Genomic DNA, 26,644 nt, shown 5'->3' with positions numbered 1-26,644 from the left:
TTAAACAGAATGAGATTTCCAGATGTTGAGTTACTTCAGGACCCTCGTTACAGGGTTGGGATGTTTAGAATAGGCTCTAGCTCTGGGACAGTGTGACAATCCCCTCCATGGTCATCATTATCACCCTTCCACTGTCTACAATTTGCAGAGAGCTCTTACGTGCTTCTTCAACCATCCTGAAAGGTTGATGGGTTTATTTGTGTTGTTGACATCTATTACACATGAGGACATGGAGGCCCGTCATATGTCCTCAGTCACATAGCTAGTAAAGGAAGAGCTGGGGATTTCATCTTGGGTCTGACTCTATAATGGCACTTTCCTGTCCTACTATACTGCCTGTCATCAAGCTGTCTGTGGCTAGTCCTTCAACAGCCATATTTCAATTCCTTTCTTTTCCATCATCACCCAGATAGCCTTGACTAAGACTAGGGAATTGAGAGGAGGTGGGAATGCCAAGCAAGCAAGATGGCATCTGTGGGGCCTTAAAGCTTGGAAGTCCAGAAGGCAGCTTCCCTCCTGAGGACCATAGCAGGACTAGGCCTGGCTGTGCCCACAGTCCTTTGGAGCAAAGACCAAGCAGTAAGATGTGGCCATGCCTCCTCAGGTGGCCTCATGGACAGGCAACCCTCACCTGCCAGAGTCCACTCCTCATCCTTAAGCAGGTGTGTACATCTTACTTACATCTTAACTCACATGAGGCTTACTCCTCACCAGCCCAAGAAACAAGTGGTTTTGAGGCAACCAGAGTGTTCAAGAGGTGCTCATTGCTCAGTGACTTCTCAGCTTGAAAAAAGGTGCAGTTGAGATGAGGAAGCCTGGATGTAAGGATTCAGGCCATCAGGCTGGGTGGCCTGGGTAAAGTCCCCTAACCTCAGCCTCCTTCCCTGATATGTGGGGATAAAGAGCCCTTTCTACCACTCATGGCTTTGGTGAGGGGAAGGCTAGGGCTGAGAATATTATGGTCCCAGAAGAACGTGGGATGTGGCACCAAAGGCAAATATCCAAGAAGCTGACCAGAGAGTCTCAAGTTGTGCTCCCCAGTGTGGTAGCCACTGGCCCCTGTGGCAATTTAAATTAATCAAAATGACATGATATTAGAAACTCAATTCCTCATTACCATGAGCCACATTTCAAATGCTAGATTGTGGCCACTGTATTGGACAGTGCAGATAGAGAACATTCTATTTCTAGACCGGTTTCTCCTCTAGCTGGTTTCTTCTGGCCCCTGCTGTTGCTCTGAACCCCTCCTTCTTCACAGAAGAAGCCTCCTTTCCTAACCACCCAACTTTAGAGGGAATGGTTTAAGTGAGACTAGATGGTGGATCATAAGGATAGCTCAAGTTGCCAGCAGGAGTGAGGTTGTCCTTTTGTGGATTCTGGGCTCTAGTTTAGCTGTCTACTGAGACGGTAAGCTCCTGAGAGGCAGGGTATCTGTCTGGTGTCTTCTGCATCCCTGACCATGCCCTGCATGGTGCTAGGCACACAGCAGATCCTCAATCCTGGTTATGGTCCATAGGTGCTAACTGGTGGTCAAGAAGCTTGGGTCAGTACAGCCTTGTCTTGGCCATGACTTTACTTTACATGATGTCTAGTATGTCACCACTCCTTGCTGGGCCTCAGTTCTCTCTCCACCAAGGAACAAGGGGATTGGCTGGAATAGATGGTCTTAGCTTTCCTGCTCCATCCATCCATGGCTTTGGGAGGCAGAATGCAGATTCCCTGGGGCAGGCCCTGTGGTTTGGATCCCATTTTACCAACAGCCAGTGCTCAGACCCAAGGCCAGACGCCATGGGGAGCTGTACTGTGTGAAGATGTGTGTGATAGGGTGCCTGGCACTGTGTGGGTGTGTGCGTGTGTGGGTGTGTGCTTGTGTATATGTATACATTTACTCTCCCTCTCAAATCGAGGTAACAGGGCAGGAAATCCAACGTTACCATGCAAACACATAACTAATCTGTAGTTGGGCTGTGGGTCTGAGGTCTTCAGGACCCATTTTTACTGCCCATTTCTTCTCTTTGCCACAGGCAGTTCAATAAGCAAATATGTTCAGGTGTCTGAGAACAAGGCAGAGCCTCTATTTGGGGACCAAGACCCAGCTCCTAGGACTCAGGGTTGTCTACAGACCCCCATGGTGACAGGACACAGCTGGTTTCAGGGATGTTCTGGAAAGCCAGGCTCTGTCGGTCAGCTCTCAGGGATGCCAGAGCTCGGCACAAACCAGACGTTCCTCTGTTTGCTGGAGGGCAGGGGCATTGAATTTAGAAAAGTGGATGGAGCCAACTAAGCATCTCCTCGGCAAGCAGCAGATGGCCTGGAGCCTGAGGTGAGCCACCGGAAGGCATTGCTGGAGTGACACATGTGGGGGCCATTTTACTTCTTGGTTGCAGGAGCAGGAGGACTAACCACACAGTGAGGGAAGTGGCCATGCTCGCTTCTTCCCACAGGGAGCTCGAGTGAGAGACATGGGAAGGAGACAGTGGTGGTGGTGGGAGCTTGGAATTCACAGTTGGTTATCTCTGGGGTGGAAGCCTTGGCTGCCCTCAGAAGCCTGAAATGCCTAGGTATGGTCAGAGCCATACCTTAGGATTGGAGGGGTCAGCTTCAGGAATCATGGGGTGGGGGTTGCAAGAGGTGGGGGCTTGGCTGCTTGGCTTCCACCCACCTCAGCTCCAATCCAAGGACCAAAGGCCTCCTTCCTGCTGTAACTTTCTCTCCCCTCCCCCCTCCCCTGTAGCCCCTCCACAGGACCATCCTTGACCTTCCTTCCTACTCCCCAGCTGTTATACCCTGAACACAGCACTACTCTTGCTTTGGGTCTACTTTGTTTCCATGTTCCCCTCTTGGGCACCTCTTTACTTTCTCCACCTGGGGGAGTTCTAGACGCCACCAGCATCCCTGGGCTTACTGGCTATATCACTCCAATTTCTGTTTTCCTCACCTTCTCCTGTCTGACCTTCCTGCATCCCTCTTGTGAGAATCCCTCCCCTCCCCCCCCCACCCGTATAATCCAGGATCATCCCAAGACTATTCAAATGCCTGGAGCACTGTGATGCTTTCCCTGAATGCCCTCCCCCCCAGGCAGAGGCTGCTGTCCTCCTGGTGTGGGTACACTCATGTCACACTGGGCTGTAATTGTGTGTCTCCTCCCCTAGGCTATGATCAAGGACCTGGTCTTTTTCACCTTAATGTCCTTACTGTGGCACAAAGCCTAACACAGTACACATGGCTAATGAATAGTTTGCTGAATAGATAGGAATAAATTCATGCACGAACTAACTCAGGGGCCTGTGCACTTGGGCCTCCCCAGGGGCTCACACAACCATGGTGCCAAGCCCCTGAGTCCATGCCCTTTGACCTGCCAACCCTGCAAACTCCTCTACCTTCCTCCAGCAGGAGGAGCTGCTTTCCTTTCTGCTAGGCCTCCTTGCTGGGTTGGGATAGTCAAGATGTCTGGAAGAGGAAGAGGCTTGTCCATGTCTTCCTCTTCTCCTGAAAACAAGCCACCTGCCTGCCCAATCATACCTTCCTCCATGCCTCCTTCCCAACACTGCCCTCAGTCCACCTGCCTTCCCCTTCCAATATGCCTCTCATCTGCCCCTCTCCCATCTACTGAAATCTGAGGAAACCCAGAGCACCAGAGTCCATGCAGGGACATTCTTACCCTTCACTGGTATGTTGTCACCCCCCTCTCCCCCCCCCCCCCCATAGACAGCTGTCCTTCATAGCATGGGCCAAGTCAGCCCACCTGAAGCAAACCAGTCTTCCAGAGTCCTGTGCCCCTCTGCCATCACCCACAGCTCCGGTCCCTGTGGCCAGCTCACCTGTCTCTCCCCAGATGGGCAGGTACTCATCCTGCTGAATATCCAGCATGATCTCCAGCCCGTTGCCATGTCCCGCCCTTGACCGTGGTGAGCAGAGGTTTGCCATCCTCTCCTGAGTTAAACATGTAACACTTTCCATATTTTGTAAACACCTAAGGGAGAGATGAGAGGGAGAGAAGCACATGAGTGACTTCAGACTAGAGATTAGTGAGACCCGAGAAGTGTAACATCAGTCCAGAGTTCCCACAGCCCGTAACAATCAAGCCCTCTTGCGGACCAATGATTCCTCACTATGGCTAATGGCCGGACTTTTGCCAAGCAGGATTCTGACATCAAAGAACAAATCTGGACATACTCTGGGGTTCATTGCAATGGGATCTGGTCTCTTCTCCCTCTGGGCACCCTCCCAACCCTGGGTGGCCCTGTTTACTTCTAAATGTTAAACTTTCACCTGTAGGCCAATCTGCACCTCCAGCCCCAAGCTCTCTCTTGGGCTCCAGACTCACGATCCCAGCATCTGATGAATGTGACTTCAGGGGCACCCATAGTGCCCTGACACTTAGCAAGTCCCAGTGGGAACAAACTTCCTCAGGTTCCCCGCCCCACCGGATGGTTCTCCTGCACTCCTGTCCCAGGGAATAGCATCACCACCTGCCAGGAGGCTCAGGCCAGCCCCTCAGAGTGGCTGTCCATTCTTCCTCTTCCTCACCCCCAAGTCCAATTAACCAGCAAGGCCTGTAAGGCTGTCTCTACATCCGGCTTGTATTTTACCTTTTCTCTACTGCACTACCATAACGCAGGACCCAGTTATTGCTTCCTGGGCTGCTGAAATTTTGGCTGGGCTCCTGGATTCCAGACAACCTTCTCAGTCCATCCTCTAACTTTGCTGTGGCTCACTCTTTCTGAAATGCAGACCTCATCTTGCTAATCCTGCCCTTAAAATCCAGCAGTGCTCCCCAACACCCATAGGCTAAAATCTAGGCCCTCCATACCCAGCCATCTCTGATGCCCTCTTCCTACTCCATTCTGCTATTTCCCATCCATGTCCATGGGATTCCATTAGAAGGGAAGCTCCATGTGTTCAGGGAGTACATCTACTTGTTTGCTGAGGTACCTATCCGTAGTGACCAATAGGGTGTCTGGCTCATGGGGGTGCTATGGAAATATATGTTGAATGAATGAGTGAATGAATGGGTAGATGGAGCCAGATCAGATGACCTGCAGCACCCATGGATGCGCCCTACTAGTTCACACACTTGTGGCTTTCTATTTGCTGTTCCTGCTGCCTATAACTCCTCTCACTCCTCTTCCTGTCTGGACAGCCTCTAGCTGTTGTCTAAGACTGGACTGCTCTGTCTCCTCCTCCAGGAAGCCTTCCTGAACCTCTGGATCAAGTTGGGCTACACCCCTCCTCCTTATTCCCCTCGCTCCTCACCATAGCAGCTATCTCATGGCCCCAAATAGTTGATCCTACATCTCTCTTGAACTTGACTCTGCCATTCACTTCTGAATTCAAGGACTTAACACCCAGTAGGTATTCGGGCCACTTCTGCTTGACGATTACATGATTACAAAGATGTGGTGTGATGGTGTGGGAAGAGCCTGGGATAAGGAAGGCAGAGATCTTTTTTTTTTTTTTTTTTAAGATTTTATTTATTTATTTGAGGGAGAGAAAGTGAGCAAGAGAGAGAGCATGAGCAGGGGGAGGGACAAAGAGAGAGAGAGAAGGAGACTCCCCAGCTGAACAGGGAGCCTGATGTGGGGCTTAATCCCAGGACTGAGTGGAAGGCAGATGCTTAACCGACTGAGCCACCCAGCTGTCTCAGGAAGGCAGGGATCTTTGTCCACGTTTGATGTTGCCACTTATTAGTCATGTGACTTCAGGTGAACTTGGATGCTCCAAGCCTCAATGCTCCATCTATAAAATGGGCATTCTCGCCCTTTCCTTAGCTACCTCTCAAGGTTACTGAGAAGATCAGCTGAGGTAATATATGCAAACATGCTTTGAAAACTATAAAAGCTTTCTACAAATGCTATGGGTTATTATGCTTATATAACTGCTTTGGAATCTTGAGCTGAAGCCAAATTACATCTGGCAAAATTGGCTGGAAGAGAGCCAGGCCAAGTGTATTGGGTTCCTGCAGCCACTGAGGTTTGGGCCCAGACCCCTCCTTGGCCATGTTCCACTGAACTGTCCCCTCCTGCAGCATGGAAGCCACAGGGATGGGGATGGGGTCTCTGGCTTCCCATCCTTCAGTGTGGGGGCAGGTAGATAGCAGGGGCAGATGCTGGAGGCTGTCTTTCTCATGCAGACCTTGAGGGCCGGATGAGAGGAAGGAAGAGAGACCTCTACGATGTGCCAGATGCTCTGCTAGGTACTCATGTAACTCATGTAACTCTTGCAACCATGACCGCTCTGGATATTGCTGCTCCCATTGTGCAGAGGAGGAAACCGAGGCCCAGAGATGCTAAGTGACTTGCCTAAGGTCACACAGCTATTAAGTAGAGATACTGAGATGTGAAATCTATGAATGTCTAATACATATGCTTTTTCTGGTTATGGTCCCCTGGGTCTTTGTCATTGGGACCTTTCTGAGCCTTATCCTATTACTCTGTGCCTTGCTTTTTCCATCAGCCAACCAATAGTCATATGCATGTACTCTTCCTATGTGCAATAATTATGGGGATTGCAAAGAAGTATAAACCCTGTTACCTGCCTTCAGGATCTGTGGAAAGCACCAGCAAGACATCAGAGTACACGTTTTCTTCACTGTATAAAATGTCTGAGTCCCTGACCAGCTGCACTATTTCAGGACAGCCTAGCCCTACCCCCTCAGTTTCCTGGTGGAGGAGGAAAGCTAGAACATGATTTTTCAAACAAACTGAACTTTATCATTGCTATTGTCTGTAGCAACTGGACTCGGTTAATGAATTTGTCTCCTGGAGAGATGTTCTCCGGGACCACTGTAATGAACAGAGGAGAGAAGCTTATAGTTAGCAAATCTTTTGCAAGGGGTTGAACACATCTGGAGTGACTTCTGGGTGTTCTAATATAATTTTTTTTGTAGATCTACTAAATATGCTTGTTGGTTCCAAAATTGATTGGTAATATTAACTGCCTATCTAATATGAGGAGAGTCATAAGGAAAAGTACATTTCAGCTTCGCACCAGATTATTGCAAATCCCACCCCCCGCCCTGCAACAACTTGGTACTTGAACTCCAGAATATTGGGCTGGAGTTAGAATATGACCCGTACTCCCGGGTCAGCGGTGATCCCAGCCCAGTGTCTGTGATCCCAGATATGCTGGGTGGGTGGTGTCGGGAGAGAGCATCAACCCTCAGAAGAGGGGGATGATAAGGTGCGGGAGCTCCAAGGGCTCTTGCAGACCATCTCACCGACCCACCTTACTTCATGGGGAAGGAAACGCAGACCTGGGAGGGAGGAGGCAACTTGCCTGTGGCAGTGCAGTAAAGACCCATCTGTTTGGGACCAGACTCTGGGTTCAGTCTGAACTTCCTTTATAGCAGTCTCCCTCTGCTTCCCTGCCTGCAACAGAAGATGGGGGCTCTGGAGGATTGCCACCTTTAGCTGGTTACTGACACAGTGCCTGCTCTGTGTGGAACACTGAGTGTTCCTGGGACCACTGAAGCCTCGTGCATGCAAGTCACCCCTCCGGAGGAGGGAGCAGACGAGTCTCCATGGTGACAGTGATAGAAACTCACTCCCCATCCTTGGCTGCCCCCTCACCAGGCCTGATACCCATCCTAGGCCCAGAGGGTGGCTCCTGCAGGGGCCTGGGTGTCAGTTTCATCTTCTTCTAGGGGCAGGAGGGATAAGGGGGTGCTGGGGCAAGCACACACACTTGCCAAGTGTGAACCAATGCACATCAGAGCTCGGTCAGGGTGGTGGTGACCAGAATTGCAGGGCAGGGAGCTGGAGGGTGACCATAGCCATAGCGATGGCCACATTATGATCTATGATGGCCATGTTCTTTCTTGAGTTGCGATCACCATAAAGGGGCTTGACATCCTTCTGCAGCTTCCCGGTGCATTTAGGACTAAGTCCCTAAATCCTCGCAGGGGGCCCTGTGTGGTTCGGACTGGTGTCCCATCCTCCCTTTTGTCACATGCCTCTACCACCCAGCCTCTGCAGTTCTTGGAATGTGCAACAAGCTCTTCCCCCTGCAGGCCCTTTCTGGGTGTTGTTTCTTTGGTCTAGGATGTTCCCAGCACACCCTCGGTCTGCCTTCCTGCCTTCCTCAGAGGCTTTGCTTGACCACTCCCATGGCCCTGCTCCCAGCCTCCATTTAAATGGGGACGTCTTGTCTCACAGCTTCATTTCTCCCGTTTTGCCCCTTTATGGTGCACAGTAAAGTGTGTAACTAGGTGGTTATTCATGTGGTTATTTTTTGGCCATGTCTTCGCTCCACTGTAAGCTCTGCAAGTGCAGGGACTGCAAGGTGCTGCCAACCTTTAGCACCTAGCCCACCTCTGGGAGGTGCCCTTCAGGGCTGGTCAGTCTTGCTGGCAGGAGGTGGACCTGACACCGTGTACCATCCTCTCTCCCTTCCCTTTCTCTGCTGAGGCTGTTCTCAGCTTCCCACTTCACTGTACCTGAGCATCTTTGCTTGCTTCTGCAGGAAAGCATTAGGGGAAATAATTCCTCTGGGAACTAAGAGTCTACCTTCTTGGGGGTAGGAGAAAGGGCTCAGAGACAGCAGGTCTGTCCTGACTGCACGCCTCTGCCAGCCTCCCTGCCTGTGCTGCTGCGCCCACGGCTCCTGCCTGGTGTTTCCGAGAGGATTATTTTCCTCTCTGCTCAACATCAAAGGCCTGAGAGCTATTTACACATTGCACAGTTTCGCTACAAACCTGGGACAAGATGCAGCTCTCCTTCCCTGTTTCGGGGCATAATGATGTATAAGTGTAACACACGCTTCAAATTTATGTCTTATCGTCCCCAGCCAGAAAATACAGTTTACTTAAGTCCAGATTGTCAGGCCCAGCTCACTGCTTCTTCAGACCTGCCATTCTCCCAGGCATCGCTCTGCTCTCCCCTGTAAGTGCTGACAGCCCCATTGCGGATGGCAGGGCCAGATCCGCTGGGTTGCTAAGAGTCTGGAATTGGACACAGTTGGGTTGGTGTATGAGAGTTAATGGTGCACCTTTCAAACCTGGATCTCCAGGAATGAGGAGGTGGGTGGATCCTGAGATAAAAATGAGGCCCGTGACCATCACCTTCATTGCTAACATTTGCACGGTGTGTTATGGCTTAGACTGCCTACGTTTGGTGGCAACTTTCTTAGTGGCCTCGTTAAGGGGAGGAAGCCAGCAATTTCTGAGTCTCGACTTTGTGCCACTTGGCATTTCCATAGGTGTTCTCACCCTCCTAATTATGGTCCAGCTCCCCTGATGGGGAGGCCTCTTGCAATCACATCCCCATTTTACAGTGGAGGAGACTGAGGCTACTGAGGAGGTAGATAGTAGAGCTAGGACTTGCAGGTGAGACTTTCACCAAGGAAGTCACAAGGAAGGAAGCCTGGGATTTGGGGTCAGACAGGAGGCAATCAATGCAGCTCCCTATTATTTGTCAAGTCCGTGGCCTGAAACACGGTATTTTCCTGGGTGCATTGCCTCACCTACAAACCTGGCAAGATAATCTTGCCATGTGACTGGAAGCCTAAATGAGAGGATGTAAGCAGGTTGGTTTGGATGATTACCTAATAGACATCTTTACTAGTTATGAATCCATACAAGGATGGGAGGTGGGGTTTCTCCTTTTCAGCAGAAGAGAGATTAGTCATTTGGGTTATGGCTAGGAAGGCCAAGATGAATCGAGGGTTCTTGCCCTCTGCTTATGTCCCTATAATCCAAACTCTTCTTGAAGTAGTTAGAGGAGATGAAGACTGCCGTGTGCCGCTGATTGCTTACTCCTTAATAATGCTAAGCCAGTTGCGGAAGCCCTGGGCAGCCCATGATATTACTGGCACCATGGGGTTCTGTAGGAGCAGGAGATGCTTGCATGCATAAAACCCGTTTTGAAAATCTACACTTGAATTCCAACCAAATTGTAACCAGTTATTGGTATGGTGGAAAGATTCCCACCAATCGGCAGTTGACACATTTTAAGCTAAAGCAACATGGGTGTGGGGATTGGGAAAATGTCTCACTGCCTTCCTGTAACTCTTAGAGTAGCTCTGAAATTTGCTACCATCCCTGGAGTACCATTCACTTTACAACCGCCAACACTAATTTTTGCAACAGCCCCACGAGGTTGGTATTATCACCTCCATTTCATGGACAACAAAACAGGCCCAGAAGGGCCGAGCCAAGTCACAGAGCTGGGCAGTGGAGAACTCAGGGCAAAAATTCATTTTTGCCTAGTTCCAAAGTCCGTGCTCCTAGCCCTCCTGTTCTTTGTAGGTACAGCTCATTCCCATACCCCTCTCCCAAACTGCTCTGCCACTCATCAACTGGTGAGACTGTGGCTCACTAACACGGCACACTCCCACCTGGTAGCGGGGCGGTACATCTCAGGGTCAGAGGCATCCTGGAAAATTGCAAGCATTTTCTCATCCAAACTTCTCTTTTTCATAAGAGTCTAAAGTCCAAAGAGGTAAAGTGACCTGCCCTAGGTCACACAGCCGGTTTGGGGACAGAGATGAGATCTGACCTAGGCTTAATTGCTTGGCCCTATTCTTCTAAGCCTTCTGTTTGCACATGCCAGGGCCTGGAGATAATGGCCAGGCCCCCCTTCTCACGGCATTGTGTCCAGCAATATGAGAAAGATTGACAGCTGCTAGCATCCAGGCTCGGTGTGACCTGCTGGGGTCCCCTGCCTTACAGAGTCGGGGAAATGCAAAGCAGAGCCCTTGCTGGGAAAGGTTAGGAACAGCTGATACCCAAGAAGACACAGTTTTCTGGTTCAATTAATAGTGCAAACAACATTTCTACACCATGTACCTACTTAAGAAAATAAATTATGCATAAGTTCCCTCAAGGATTGTTGAAATATCCACTCACCAGAACACAACTAAAGCTGCAAGCTTCAGGTCTTCCAGTTCATTAATCCTGACCTTTAGGGTTTCTCTAAGGCAGTAGGTTTCTTGTCTCTTCTTGCTTATTATACTTGAAGGAAATGAAATTGTACTGCTCCAAGATGCCTCCAAAATTCAGCCTTTCCCTCTTCCTGCCTGTCTCCTGCTGAGTTGACTAAGCTTTCCTCTCAATGAATTACTGAAATTTCTCATCAGGCTGTTTTCAAAATACCATGCATGTTAAAGCCAACCATTTAGTCTTATTTGTTTGATGTGCCTCTTTCAAGCTCCTAAAACACATTTCACACAATTGGGAAGTGAAAAATTCTGTCAAATGGGTTACCAGGCTTCCAGGAAACAAAGTGAATCGGCCTTTTGTTTCCTGAAGTTGCAGTAAGTGTGTTTGAGGACAAAAATACAGCAGAGGGACTGATGCATGGGGTGGGGGCTGCCAGAGACGGTCAGCTCTTTGAAGGCAGGACTGTATCTTATTAAAATCTCTACTTGCTCGTTCATCAGTTCCTGCAACAGGAATTTCAGACTAGTTATCTCATTCCAAGGACTGTTGCATGACTGTGTGTTTTCCCTATAAGGAGATTTAAAAAGACAATTGCGACAAATACCCATGAAAGCACGTCCATGTTGTTGGTGCTATTCCTGGTAATGAATAATGGAACATGGCCCCTTTGCCACCATTCATCACCTCTTTTTTTTAGGGCATCATTAATGTCATGATCTCATCCAAACTTCTTTTTTTTAGGAGGCCACCATCTTTTTTTTAGGGCATCATTAATGTCATGTTCTTCAGAAGCAACTTTCTGGGGGGAAAGGCAAGAATGAACAGTCACTGAACATTGACAGAGTCGAGTGCTGTGCCCACTGCTCTATACCCCTTCTATCCTTTCAAGCTCACAAACCCCACTGATTCCACCCAGTGTGCAAATGAGAAAACTGAGGCTCCGGGAGCCTAAGTATCTCATCCAAGGTCCTACAGCTAAAGAATGGTTCACCTGACTTTCTCTTTATATGCATGGGTTGGTGGAAGTATGCTTGGCATTATTAGAATGTATGAGATGGTAATGTAGCCCCTCCTCCACGCCCCTGCACCTCTCTGCTGGGATGTGACATTCCCTGTGCCTGTTTCACTGAGAGGCCGTTTTGCCTCCTCCCTCTGAGCCTGAGTGCAGCAGGGCCTTGTCCACCGGGCAACTGTCCAGAGAGCTCTAGACTGTGCAGGAGGGGTTGTGTGAGCACCATGCAGAAGGAAAGAGCGTCAAGCAGCTGCAAATCTGTCTGTCAGCTGGGAAAACAGCACGAAGGGAGGAATGGGTGACTCTGAGTGTTCTCCTCCGACTCAAACATTTTGTGAGCAAATGTGCTCTTGGAGGATGACTCATGGAGACAGAGGGGCAACTTGAAGGCACTCTGGCGGTTCACCTGCAGAGTTGCTGGAAATGCCAGGCCTCTGCTGATGAATCCCACCTGACAGCTCATGTGAGAATCCCATATTGGGCTTGACTTGAGGTTGTAAAGTGGGATGTGGGGAACCAGATGCCTTTCAAGCTGGACTGCAGCTTGACTGCGTGGGGGCCAGAGCCTGGCTTGATGGAAGTTTCAAACGGGATTCAGCAACAGGTTGGCTGTTCTCTCTGCTAAGGCTCTACTGTCTGTCTCCTGGGGGCAGGAGGGTCTGTAGCATTTCCATCTCTGGATCCCCAGTGCCTGGCTCCATATCCAGCATAGCGTAGGCCCTTATGGAAGATATCTAGGTGAAAGACAAAAAGCATGGAATTGGGAACCAGGTAGTCCCAGCTTCCAGTGCTGGCTCTGCACTGATTTGGAGGTTATTTCATCTTTTTGGCTCTTGATCCTTCATCTCCAAAGTGCTGGTAAGAGTACCTTTCAATAGAATTGTAAAGATCAAAAGGGCCATAATGGCTCTGAAAGTGCTCTGTGGGGGGGGAAAGCCCTCAGCCCAGGCAGGGAACATTTTTGTTTGTCGTTTGCATCATGCTTAAGCCTGGTAGGAGCAGAGGAGGGACAGAGTTGTTATTTTACTGTGGGAATTGAATCTGAGGTGTTGTTCTTCTGGGGCCATGGTCACAGCTCATCTATTCATTCATTTAGTGAACATCTACAGAACACCCCTTGTGTTCTAGGCACTGCCTTAGGTGTTGGGGATACAGAAATGAGTCAATCCTTTAGGAATTGCCTAGAAGAGAGGGTGGCCCTGCAGACAATACTGGGTGGTGCCAGGTGCTGTGGGAATACATAGAAGGAAAGCTGCCTGGAAGGCAGTGATGGAGGGGGTCCTGGGGGTGTTACAAAATTCTCTCTAGCCACAGTGAAGGTGACACCAGGGTATTTAGAAGGTTGAGACAGACCCCTTAGACTGACTCCTGGGCTAAGAAGGGCCATTTGGATGCTATCAGGAAGACCAGTGATGCTAGCCCAGGCTTCTGGCTGCCTGCTGAGCCCTGCCTATCTGCCCATCTTTCCATCTCTCTTCCTCTAGTGGAAACTAATACCCTAGACAACCATGAGCTATGCTAAAATATGGGCAGGATTTGTGGATAAACACAGACTTTGGGGTCAGATTACCCTGGTTGAATACCTACTATGTGCCAGACACTGTGCACAATGAATAATGGAGCTTAGCTGTCAGGTAATAGATAATTATTAAGACAGAGATGCAGTTCTCTCCAAGGATATCTGTGTCAGTCTCAGAACCCCTTCCTCCCTCCAACCTGGCTCTCTGATCTGCCCATTGTCAACAGGTTGCCACGCCAAATCTAGGGTCACAGGGCCAGGGCAAGTGGATAAATCAAAAGAGCACGTTTCTGGGGATCCAAGGCTGCCTGCAAAGGGGAACCCCTTATCTGTTGCCAGATGTGAGGAGCAGGGACCAAGAGGGATTCCTTGCCTTTAAGAAGGGAAGAAGCCAATAAAAAGTGAAGGAGAAAGTATGGCCACAAACCGTCCACGGTTGTGCTACCGTTTTCTTCTGCTGCCTTCACTCTGTTTCTAACCGTACTGACATGATTCCTGCTTCCCAGTCTGTCCCAGTGTCCAGGCAAGGCAGACTGGGGGCAGCATGTGTTCAAGACCCAGCAGCCCAGACATACTGGTATGTGGCCCTGTGACCTGCCACATTTGGATGTTCTGGAGAGCGGAACATCTTAGTTTTGTCCTCTCTCTTAGATAACATCTTAGTCTATGTTTTCGTTACTCATGAGATGACGGATGTACCTGGCAGAGGATGTACCTCGGGCCATAGTCCCTGTTACAGGTTCTTTTTACAGTTCCTTCCTTGATCTTCTGACTATAGCTGTGTGCCCACTTCTACCTGGTTGGTGCCTGCTGGATTTCCAGGAATATGTGACCTGCTTGATTCTCCCTAAGGCTGTGTTAGATCTTTTCTGGAACATTCCTTGGCTATCCCTGTATAAGAAGTTTGTATTACCTTTGCTGGATATTTCTGCTCAGTTGAACTTCACCTTTCCCTCACCTTCCTAGTACCTATTTCCAGGGGTTGGGTGGGCTTCATTTTTCACTGCGAGTGTGATTTATACCTGGATGACCAACTCTGAGATAAGACACGAGTCACCTGCCTCATCGGACACCTGCTGGGAATTGCTTTTATTTGGGGGGCAGGTGTGGGATGAGGAAGGGAAAGGAAGGAATTGGAAATGTGTTCTGAAAAAAAAAATAAAGGAAATGTGTTCTGTTGTGTTCCTGGTTAATTTCACATTATTCTATAGGGCTGCACTGAAAACAATGCATCAGTAAAAACCAAATGATGGTTTATGATGTTTGCAAAGGAAAAGCAGGTGTTCTAATTAATGCCAGGGCTGAATATAATCCCAAGGCAGGCTGATTCTACAGCTGATCAAGAAAAGGTCAAATAGGTAACTACCCACATGGCACTGAAATCCTCATACCATATTCTTACAGATTTCATGTTTTCTCATTAAAAACATATTTCAGCTTTTCCAGGAAATACTCAGAGAATGTCATTGTCTTCTAGTCTTCCCAAGAGCTGGTCTTGGAGGTTGAATAGTATGTAATTTTAGTAGTAAAGCATGTTCAAAGCCATCACAGATTCACAAATGCAGAGGGTTTCTGGTAGTTTAATCAGATTGCTCTCCTGACTTGTGGAATTAAGGCCTGGCTAGCAGATACATAGCATGCATGAAGCCACTCTCCTTTGTAGGTCCATAGCAGACATAACTGATTGATCACAACTTTCTTTCTCTCCGGGCCTGACAGTTTTTCTTTCAGTCCAACAATTCTGGCTGCTGCTATGAGTCTATTAGATGAATCCTGTTTGCCATCCTTGTGCCAGAAGAACATAAGTTCTACTGGCAGTGCCAGTGTTTCTGTAACAAGCAGTGATTCTTGAATGTGGGAAGGTTTGGGCAGGTGCCAGATGGCAACAAGAGGCACAACTTCAGGGGTTGAGTTATAACCAACTTTAGTTGGTGACAGAGGCAGAGGTAGGACTTTGCATACTTCAAAAGTGTTTAGACTTGTCCCTGCACTAGAATGGAGCACAAATAAGCTTTGGAATCAAATCTCAATTCTGGCACTTACTAGCTTTTTAAATTGGGCTAATACTTCCTGAGTATCCCCATGTCTCAGATTGGTAGACTAGACTCCTAGGAGGCTGTATTTTTCATTGTACCACAGTTCCTTGACTTATGATCCAAGTACCAAAGGACCTGAGATGATTAGGGTCTTTCAGAGTGGAAGACAAAGCATTCTTTGGTTCATTTGACATTCAAGGAGCACCTATTACATGGTGCTGGGTCCTGGGAATACAAAGATAATAAGACATGGACACTATCCTCAGGGAGTTCATGAATTGTCTGGGTAGAAAGGGAGATAAAACAGCTTCAGACATCAAGGAGATGAAGCAGGTGTAAGACCACCATTGTTCAATTTACAGAATGCAGCTCTTAAGGAATAATTACATGAAGCAAGGTCCACCGTGTAGTATAGGTTCCAGCTCATCATCCCTGTTGGTCTGTGTGCATTTTCAATAGGGTCTTCTTTTTGCCACAGCTTGGACATCAGCATACCCTCCATCAGCATACCTGTCCTCCCCTGGCCCCACCCCCTCTCCTCACCTCCAAATCAGGGCCTAGACTAGGAAAGGGCAGATGAGGTGTCTAGGGCATGGAACCTAAGGAGGCTCTCACTTCCCAGGGCTGCATTCACACTCATCTGAGAATGAGCACCTCTTGAAATTTGCACCCCAAGTGCCTTACTTGCCTCATTGTAGTTGCGGCCCTGCTCCAGACAAAGTCAGATGAAGACAGGAGTGGAGACATTTGTGACAAAAGTGGCATGACAACAGATTTTCACAATAAGCTTGCAAAATAGACGGTTGTCTTATTTTCAGATGAAGAAACCAGGGCATAGAGAGGGTGAGTTACTTTAGAGGACTCATGGAGCAGTGAATAATAGGAGATGTGAATGGCACTGGCACATCCTGCCAGTCCTGAGCCATGTGACCTTGGGCCAGTTACTTATTTTCTCTGACCTTCTGATTCTTCATCTGAAAAATGGGGACCATATACCTCCCAGGGTTAGGTGGTAATGAAGACTTTAGCACTTTAGCTTCTGGTTTCATGACTCTGCTTTCCCACATGTCAAGTGGACGGGCCATACCTTCCTCACAGACATGCCATGGGGACCCATGAAATTGAAATGATGAGTGGGCTGATCCAGAATGAGTTCTCAAAAGCTGTTAGCAGGGATGAAATGTCAATTCTGTAGGCTTTGCTGTGTCTTCAGCCCTGTCAACTGTTCTCTTGGGGTCTAAGCTGGGGGGTGAACATTTGGTGAGTCCTTTGGGAGTTTCCTGATAATAGTTGCAGATCTTCCTTAGAGGGTAATTGAGACTGAATACCTGCTACCTTCATGTGTTTATGTCGTGACCCCATTCAAACCTCCTGGCAACCTTGTTTTTATTGCTCTCATTGTTAGGGAAAAATCAACAGATTCCACAAGAGGCTAAAACTACACACCCAAGATTATGCAGTGCATCAGAAGCAGAGCTGGGTCTCTGCCACAACTATGGGATGAAGAAACCTCTGTGCATCCCACTATGGAACAGCCACCAAAAATACATACAAATATTTCTCAGCAATGGAGCAAAACCTAAGATTTGCATCTAAGCATGTTCCAACATGTGGGAATATAAACAAGAGTAATTACAAGTATGAAACCTGGTGAGTGTCAGTTGTTTCCTAGGCATGGTGGAGGGATGACTTATGGCTCTGCAGAGTGACCCAGTGGTGTCTTTGCCGTATCCCCAAAATTTAGCTAAAGTTTCATAACTCTGTTCCCCCAAACTGGAGAAATGAGGGGCAAGCTAGCAGTTCTCTGCAGGTTTAAGTCTTGCAGGTCCTACCTTGAGAACATCCCTCCATCTAATTTCCTCTACTCAGCTCCTAGTGTTAGCTGAGAATCGGTGTGATGCTACTCTTATATTTCTGTTACCTGCCACAGCCTCCTGCACGGTGGCCCCTCTCCCCCCACCCCCCACTCTTTTCCCCTCATTCATTTTCCACATAGTGGCCAGGGGATCTTGCTGGAAAGCAGACTCCCTGCTTAAACCCTTCCATGTCTGAAAACACCTTGGCTGGGCTGATACAACCCCTTGGTTGGGTTGATGACTGGCACCCTGTGTAGCTGCTTCTAGCCTCTTCTCTCTTACACCCCCTGAGTCATCTCTGCCCAACTATGCCCTTCCTCAAGCATGCCATATTACTTCATGCCTCTGTACTGGCAGAAATGATGATTCTGGATCCCTACCCCTCTTTTACCCAGATAACCCTTACTCATTCTTTGTGTCTCAGCCTGGCACCAACTCCTCTTGAAAGCCCTTCCTGACTGCCCACCCTCCTCTTCAGAACAGGTTAGGTGGCCCTCTCAGGACTTTGACAGCACTCTGTGTCACCTCCATTCCATCACACAGGATGGTCTGTGAATGTTTACTTGAACTGTAGACCTCAGTTGGCTCTTCTAAACTAGGGTCGGGTCTGAAGAAGGGATGCTCTTCATGTAGGCTATACTTTCCCTTCAAGCCCTGACTACTTGTGCATTTGTGTAAGCATTTGATTGTTGCTCATCTCTCCACACTGGACTGTAAGCTATAGGCTGTTTGGCTCTGCTCACTTTCTGGTTCACTGGGGAGCTGACAGATGACTTGCATGCAGAAGGTTCATCACCTAAACCAATGTTCTTGAGATCTGCACACACAGACCACACCCATAAGGGAGTGAAGGAGGCAGGCAAAGCCCCCTGACCCATAAGGAGCCCCAGAGCTGGGGTGGCCCTCCAGGGCTATTTTAGACCAAGGCAAGGGACAAGGTAATACACCCTCATTGGATTTGTGCCTCTCCTAGGGAGAGAACAGAACCCTGGGTAAGGTACCTCTCTGCTCTAGAGGACAGTTCCTAGAGAGAATTTTTGGATCTGAGAGCTGTCCGCTGCCAGTATGCCAGTCCCTTGGTGGATAAGTGCCTCAGTCCTTCAAGGGTGAGTATCCATTATGCTGCCATATTCACTATATCTGCCCTACTTCCAGGGATTTAGCAGGAAACCAACACATGCCAAATAAATGCCAAAATAAACGCATCCATTTAGTTGTCTATCTTTGCTCCATCCCCAAACTGTGGGACTCTATCTTACCTATTTTCTCCCAGAGCCCTATGTAGAGCCTAGTTTCTCATATGTACTTAATAGAAATTTGTTGAGTGAATGATTAAGCTACAAGAGAAAGACTAAAAGAAACAATGCTGCAATTTGTTTCATAAGCAAAGATAACTGCACATAAGTTAGTTGTTCCAAGGCTGCATTAAGTGAGGACACCTGTATGGTCCCATCTCATGAGCCAGGTTTCTTCCAAATAGAAAATTTAGCAGGTGTCCAGACCTCTCATAGCAAACCTCTGCCTACCAACAAGGCTCCAGGTTGAATGGGCTGGGGAGAGATCTGACAAGGAGATTAAGTCTCCTTTAGCAATATTAGCAGCCAGTCTCCAGTCCTCCAAAGACAAAGAAGAAATGGCTAGAGGAACTGGGGGGTATTTAGGATGGAAAAGAGCACGCTTGAGGAGGAACACAGCTGGCATCTATAAATATTTAAAGTGATACCATTAGGAGGAGTATGATTCCCTACTCCTGTGGAGAATAGTTCTAGGGTTTCAGTTGGTCGTAGGGAAATAACAATTAAAATGTCCAACAATAATCTTTCTGCGGAGATGGACATATTTTTTTTTTAAGATTTATTTATTTATTCATGAGAGAGACAGAGAGGCAGAGAACAGGCAGAGGGAGAAGCAGGCTCCTCGCAGGGAGCCTGATGTGGGACTTGATTCTGGATCCCGGGATCAGGCCCTGAGCTGAAGGCAGGTGCTCAACCACTGAGCCACCTAGACATCCTGGACATATTCTATATCATAAACATATGGGTTACACACCTGTATCCATTTGTCAGAGCAATATAGGTAAGCTATGTGCATTTCAACATGCATACTTTTTACAACAAAAAGGAAATGTTAAATCATTATTATCATCCTTAAATGAGGGTTGGAGAGGAATAGACATACAGAGGAAACGTTATGTTAACGTATTAATGTCAAAATGTTAATATTGTTTAATCTGTATGGCTGGCACATGGGGTTCATTATATTATTCTCTTTACTTTGTATACATGTGAACATTTTCCTAATAAAAAGAGATATATGCACTTGTAGAATATACTTAGAAACTGTTGCACAAGATAATTTTATTCAATAATTAAAATAAAAGGTATGCAATCTCCAAAAAAAAAAAAAAAAGAAATACGTTAATTGTTAAACAAAGATGAATCAATTGGGCTGTGTTGGGATATAGTGAGCTTCCTGTCACTAGAAGTTTCTATGCAAACACCTTAAACAGCCTCCCAACACCACCACCCCACAAGAACCCGGGATGTTGGAGCATATTGCCAAGAGCAGGACACTGGACCAGGGAGTCTTAGTCAGGATCCTCGCCCTTTTCCTCCTCAGGAGGGGGAACTGGCTGACGCTCTGGAAGAGAGCTAGATTCTTTGGAGCCAGGATCCAGAGCCAGAGACCCTCACTCTGAACAGTAGGAGATGCTGCAGTGGAGACAGGACAGATAGCCAATGTATCTAGGAAGGCTTGTGCCCCTGCTTGGAGGTGAACAGAATGAGGGTGAGGATCCAAGTCAGGGTAAGGACTCATGGGTTTGGCAAGTAGTCTGAGTCAGTGACAGTGTGAGTTTTTGGGCTCAGATCCATATGCCATTGCTTACTAGCTGTGTGACCTTACCAAGGCACTTGACTGCTATGATCCTCAGTTTTCTCATCTGGAAATGGGGGCTAGGATCCACCTCATTAGATTGTTGTGAGAATTGATTTAATATAGACAGCCATGCTCATTATAGTCATTACTGCATGCAAAGGGAAGATGAGCCTGAGTCAAGGCAGGCACCAATGGGGAGAAGGAAATAGGACTTGAAGGCCTATCTCAGATACCAGCCACCACTGGAGGGACACATTGTAAGGATGGCTAAACGGGGGTGGTGGTATTTGAATGGGTCAGCCTGGCTTAAAAGACAGGAAAAAAAGCCTACAAGGATCCTTCCATTGATAAAACTCCAGGGTTCCTGAGGGATCGCAAGCAATTTCTTGGAGCAACTGGCAGGGCTTTCTATAACCCCGCTTACTCTCGTTTCTTGTAAAAATGTACAGTGCTAGAGGACCGTGTGTCCATGCTGCCAGGGCAGTGTCCCTTTGGCAACCTGTGCTGCCCCCAGACCACTCAGCTGCAGTGGTGATTCCCCTCCGAGACCTAGACCAGTCCCGACCCAGCCTGGAGTAACACCCGGTAAACCCCCAAGGGTAGGAAAGACATCTTTAGCTCTCTAACCCAGCTCCTGGTGCATTTCTGCGTGGCTAGTAAATGATGCTTAGTAAACAAACAGGTGTTTGAGCTGTGTGTGGGGACAGGCGCCTTAGCTGGACCTGCCGACCCTGGGGCTTGTGTCCCTGGAGGGCCTCTGAGGATGGAGGAACAGCCCCCCCCCCCCCCCCCCCCCCCCCCCCCCCCCCCCGCCCAACTGGGCCCACAGAGCCCCAAGAGGCCAACTGGCAGCCATCGTCGGCAGGCGGCGCTCCCGGCAGATGGCAGTGGCCTCTTCATTTCCCCGAGTGGCTCAGAGCATCAGCGTGGCCACCCACTGAACGCGCCATACATCAGAAGCCTAATGGCGCGTTTTAGAACATAAGTGGTAACCACCAAATGGGACCCGGGAAGGGAATTAGAGCCAGATGCACAGCGGGGAGGGAAAAAAATGGAGAAGAGAATCAGAGAAAATGGGGCCAGATGCAATCATCCCGAGACAGGAAAAGGTATCTCCCAAGAACCTGCTGGCCAGGGGGGTTCATTTCATTTAAAATCAGTGTCCTTTATGGAGGAGAGTTGGCCTGGACGCTGGGACCCTAGTCCCTCAGCACTGCCTGGCCTGGGCCTGACCACAGCATTCTGAAATGCTCTATGAGCTCCTCCCAGCCATTCCGCTTTTCATTCGGTAACTTTTTGCATGTAACTTTTTACAATGTGGCATAAGATTATGTACCACGGAATTTAAACTCACGGTTCAGAATCAAAATGCCTGGGTTCGAAGGCTGGTTCTGCCCCTGACCCAGGGACTGAGTTAACTTCCCCTGCCTCAGTTCTTGTGGGTACTAACCACCTTAGGAAGCTGTCATGAGGTTAAATGAGACAATACAGGAAACAGGTTTGGACTGTGGTGAATACAGGCCCACCTGAGGACACATTCTAACATTTGAGTAGAGGGAGGGGACAGGTTCCCTGTGTAGCTTGGGGATTGCACACAAGAGGCATTCAGGGGATTTGATCTGAACTGAGTGGAGCACACACACACAAGCACACGTGCACACACAAAGCACCTGCGCACACGCATGCATGCATGGATATGTGTATATACATGCACCGGTAGAGGCACACACACACATGTGCATGCACACACATGCCACCTAGAGCCCCCTGCAGAAACCCATTTCCCTAGTAGGTAGGTGAAGTTTTCCAGACCCCTTTCACAGAGGGCTGGCTATTCCTGGGTCTTGGCGTTATGTAGGCATCTTGGTTCCAAGGCTCTCTCATTTCTGGCATATGGAGTTTCCCTTTCTTTAGAGCTTGGCTCTGCATTAATTTTTTTTTTATTGTACTCTGTCCTGCATTTCTATGTGTGTGTAGTGGAAGATAGGATGGTGTTGGCTCAGTCCATCATGGAGATGGAACTAGAAATCGTGACTGGAATTTTCATTTTACTTGCTCACGTCCTACCTCACTCACAAAGTTTTTGAGGTCATTAGAAAAGAGAGATGAGCAAGATAAGGTTCCTAGCCTAAAGGACTCCATAGTCCCTTTGATGAGGGCAGGAGTGTAAGCAAATAACTACAATAAACACTAGCAGAAGGAAGGAAGGATGCCCTTAATGGGCAGCTCAGACAGATATACATGGGGAGACTCAGAGTTGGGCCAAGTGACCAGTTCCCATCTGAGGAAGGAATTAGAAGTGGCTTTGGGAGGAATGTTGGATTTGCACTGTGCCTAGGTGGAGGAGGAGGATTTCAGGACAAAAGTAGGGAAGGGCAGAGGGAACAACATGAATGGAGGCACAGAAGTGTGTGTTTATATATAGGGTGCTCTGGGGGCAGTGAGCACACAGGTGGGCTGGAGGGGAGTCTGTGGAGGAGTGAAAGTAGTGGATGAGGCAGGATAAATGGGTCAGGCCAGGTTGTGAAGACCCTGATGCTGGGCTAAGGCCAAGCATTGTGCAAGACAGCTTACATAGTTATGTACTTAATGCTCATGGAGCCTGATGTATGATACCCTCTTTAGGGATGGGAAACAGGCTGAGAGGCTATAAGACATTCTACCATAAGCCTATTATTATTCCAAACTCAGCCCTTTAAGCCCTTGAATCCTCTGTCAGGATTCAAACCCAAATCCATGGACTCTGAATTCAATGTCCCCAAGAATACAACACTGTGCCATGAGGCAGTTCTGGAAACAGTGAGGGACTCTGGGAAATACAATGTCTGTATTGATCTTCTAGGTCAGGCACTGGAATTGAATATGAAGAACCACCTCTTGCCTCTATCACTATTACCAGAAAGAAAGAGACAAAAAAGACAAAGAAACTGAATGGAGATCAGAAGCAGAAGAGCAGGGAAGCCTGGGTGGCTCAGTGGTTGAGCGTCTGCCCTCCACTTGGGGCGTGATTCTGGGGGTCCTGGGATTGAGTCCCATGTTGGGCTCCCTGCATGGAGCCTGCTTCTCCTTCTGCCTGTGTACTTTGCCTCTCTCTCTCTGTGTCTCTCATGAATAAATAAATAAAATCCTTTTTAAAAAGCAGAAAAGCAGAGAAATATCTCTCAAGGACTGCAAGAAGAATCTGAGGTGGGGGAGGGGGAAGAGGCTGGCCAAGGAATCAAACCCTTCACCACAATGGAAGAGTCTCAGAACTCTTGGCTCATTTGACAGAAGAGGGAACTGGGGTGCAGCGAGAAGAGCCCCCAGTGTATGCTTCTGTGCTGGATTGGCCAATGGACTCCTTCATCCATGCACCCAACACCCAATTGCCTGTATGCCCAGCGCTGAGTATTATGCAGGTTGCCGGAGACACAGAAGGAGAGGGAACATATTTTGAGCACATAATGTGCTAGGACTAACATGTGCTATCTTCTTTATTTCTTCAAGCAACTCAACGTGAAAGGTGTTTGACTCCCATCTTACTTGTAAGAAAGCTGAGCTCCCAGATACCCAAGGTAGAATGTGATTTACACTCAGGTCACGGCAGTACTAAAGTCTGTTCCTTTCCACTAGCACATACTGCCTTTCTGCTATCATTCCTGCCCTCAAAAGCTTAATGACCAGGGTAGTCTTAACATTGAGTGACCCTAGGAGGACACTTTTGAGAGTGAAATGTGGGGGGCATTCTCAGTAATCACATCAGAACAACAGGCATAACCTGACAGTGTCCCAACAAACTGAGACACAGGCTCAGCCTGTATATTAAGGGCAAGTTATTTATATTTGCATGGAGCTTTAAAGTTTTTCAAAGCATGTTCCCACTTCCAGCCATGCCTCATTTATATGGTGAGATGAGAAAGTTCCTTGGGTAACTGAAATGCATCCTTTATAATACGATGTTTTGGGAATATGGATGATTCTGGATGGTGAGCTTTGAAATGCAGCCTAGGGTTTCTTGCCAGAGTAGAGGACACTCTAGTGTGTTGTCCCTGGACTGGTCTTACTCTCCCACTCTGCTGGGGAGAGCTCCTGGAGCCCATGGGACTCAAGACAGACCCCCAACCCCAAGAGGGGGGACTCCAGTACATTCCCTGCCCCAAGAGAGGGACAGACACCAGCATTTCCACACTGGGCTTAGCACCGTCAGCTTCTTAAAGAGACTTGAAACCAGCATCAGCTAAGTCAGTGACTTAGGAGAGCAGAGAAATGTCAACATGAAGATGAAGAGATCTTCAAGCTCAATGAGTTCAAACCCCGATGTTCTAGACGAAGACTCTGTGACTCAGAGAAGGAAGGTGATTTGCCCAGAGTTGCACTGTCAGTTAGGACCAGACTCCAGGTTTCCTGATTTCCAGGCCTGAGCTCATTGTGCCGAGCCCCGCTGCCCTCACTCACAAGCATCCTCTTCTCCCCTCCTCCACGTGACACCTCTGGCACGTGCACCTGACACACTCCACTCTCATCCCTGATGCCTTCGCACCTGCTGTTCCACCTGCTTGGCCTGTGCTTCCCAGGAGTGCCCCACCTGACAAACTGCCCTTTCAAGAGGAAGTGGAAGCAGCCCAACAGGTAACCTTGCCTGAAGCACTGTTCCTCTCTGGACCTTGTCCCTGGGGTAATTTTATACTATGCAAGTTATGTCTGCCTCGTGGTTTGATTCCAGGCTCCAAGGGCACAAAGGTCTGTTTCTGTCCATCTCTGCATCCCAGCACCCCACACTGGGCCTGGGACAGAGCTGGCTTTCAGTCTAGTCAGTCTTGGGCTGACTGGGAAGGGGCAGATGATGGGCGCCTGGCAGGAGGAGTCAGGCTCCGGAGGCCAGGGGTGGTCCCACGTGGACCATGGTTTAGCAAAGTCCTGCAGGTGTGGGGAGAGATGCACGGGGACACGGCAGCCCTAGAGACTGCTCAACCCTGCATCTGCCTGTTGGAGTCAGCCTCTGGAAAAGTACCAGTGAATTAAAGCCCAATAAAAAAGTCAATTAAGTCCAAACTCGTTTATGCCTTAAGCTCCCCCAAGCCAGTGAGCCAGAATGCAAGCTGGGCTGATATTTCTCCATTTCCCTCCACGCCTACATTGGTCTCCAGTGAAGCAGCCACGACACATTTTATTTCAAGTATAAATGGGGCAGATAGATTGATAGCAAAGTAATGGCTGCTGGGGGCTCTCTGGACCCCATCCAGGAGACACATGTCAGCAGGCGAGATGTCCATGTCCTGACCTTGGACTCCAGATGCAGCACCAGGGATCTGTGTGCATGTTCTTGCATGCATGTGTGCGCACACTGTTGTCTGCTACATAGATAAGTGGAATTTGCACATTTGTGGTTGATTCATCCAGTTATTCCATGCATATTTATGGAGAACCTATTTTGTGCCAGACACAGTACTTGCTCTGAGCCCTACTTTTGTGGGTTATACAGTCCAGGGGTCTAGAAGGGAAGACAGACAATATAACAAGTACTAACAACAAGTATATTGAAGATTATATGAGTGGAGGTATGCACAGGCATGCTCAAATATCTGAGCTCATGCATGTTTGGAAATATATGTACATATGCACAGGAATAAAAGGTGTGTGTGTGTGTGTGTGTGTGTGTGTGTGTGTCGTTGCTGTTGTGTGTGGGCTGTCTCTGGCTGACCCAGGTTCTGGAAGACATCCCTTCAAAATGATTGCAGCCAAGTGACAGCTAAAGTGAGATGATTTGTGTGTGTGAGTGGGGAAAAGATGAGAGGAGAGAGGAGTTGTCAGGGCAGCTGAATCTGAACAAGGGACCTGCTACCTAAAGAGCATGCACACCTGTGCACACCCATAGCCTCTCCGCTTTCCTCTCATTTCCCCTCGAGCTCACATGACCATGCTCACCCACAAGAGACCTCGGGGGCCCGGTGCCTGGCCTCATCTAAAGCCACTGCAAGGGCAGATGTGGAATTAGGTGTGCCGATCTGCCCCTGACGAGCTGTATAATCTTGGGCCTGTCTAAGTCTCTCTGACTCTCAGATTCTTCATCCATCGAGTGATAATAATGACACTATATCCGTCCGCCATCACACAATCGCTGTGACAATCTTGGAATCCTAAAGCATCTGGCAAAAGCGGGAGGTAGCTAATGTGGCTAGCAATTATTGTGCCTATCATGGGTGAGCCACCTCTCTCTGAAAGCCACCTTTCTAAAGCAAGACTTGGGTAGTGCCTGATTGCATGCATGGCACTTCCCAAGATATTTTCAGGAAAACACAATTTCTGTGATATGCTTAAGGGAAAAGAAAAACAACTCTGTGGTCACATAGGTTAGAAAATGCAGGGCTCACCAGAGGTACACATGTTTATTTCTTGCAACACTTTCAGGGACTTTAATATCCCGATGTGTGTTGTGCATCTGCAAGAGGCAGAGCATATGTTATTTCTGTCTCATGTGGATCCTTC

At 48.4% G+C, this 26,644-nt stretch overlaps 1 protein-coding gene across 1 annotated transcript in view; it reads right to left on the bottom strand.

Moving 5' to 3' along the window:
* ASIC2 (acid sensing ion channel subunit 2) overlaps window positions 1-26,644 on the bottom strand; it is a 264,698-nt gene that overhangs the window by 87,342 nt on the left and 150,712 nt on the right. Inside the window, 2 exon segments of the mRNA XM_025440723.3 lie at window positions 3,822-3,888; window positions 3,890-3,973. Of these exon segments, the coding sequence (XP_025296508.1) occupies window positions 3,822-3,888; window positions 3,890-3,973 (151 nt within the window).

This window comes from Canis lupus, chromosome 9 (assembly GCF_003254725.2).
Source record: "Canis lupus dingo isolate Sandy chromosome 9, ASM325472v2, whole genome shotgun sequence".
NCBI classification, from domain to species: Eukaryota; Metazoa; Chordata; class Mammalia; order Carnivora; family Canidae; genus Canis; species Canis lupus.
The sequence above is the reverse complement of the archived record's forward strand: the minus strand, read 5'-3'. Positions and strand labels throughout refer to the sequence as shown.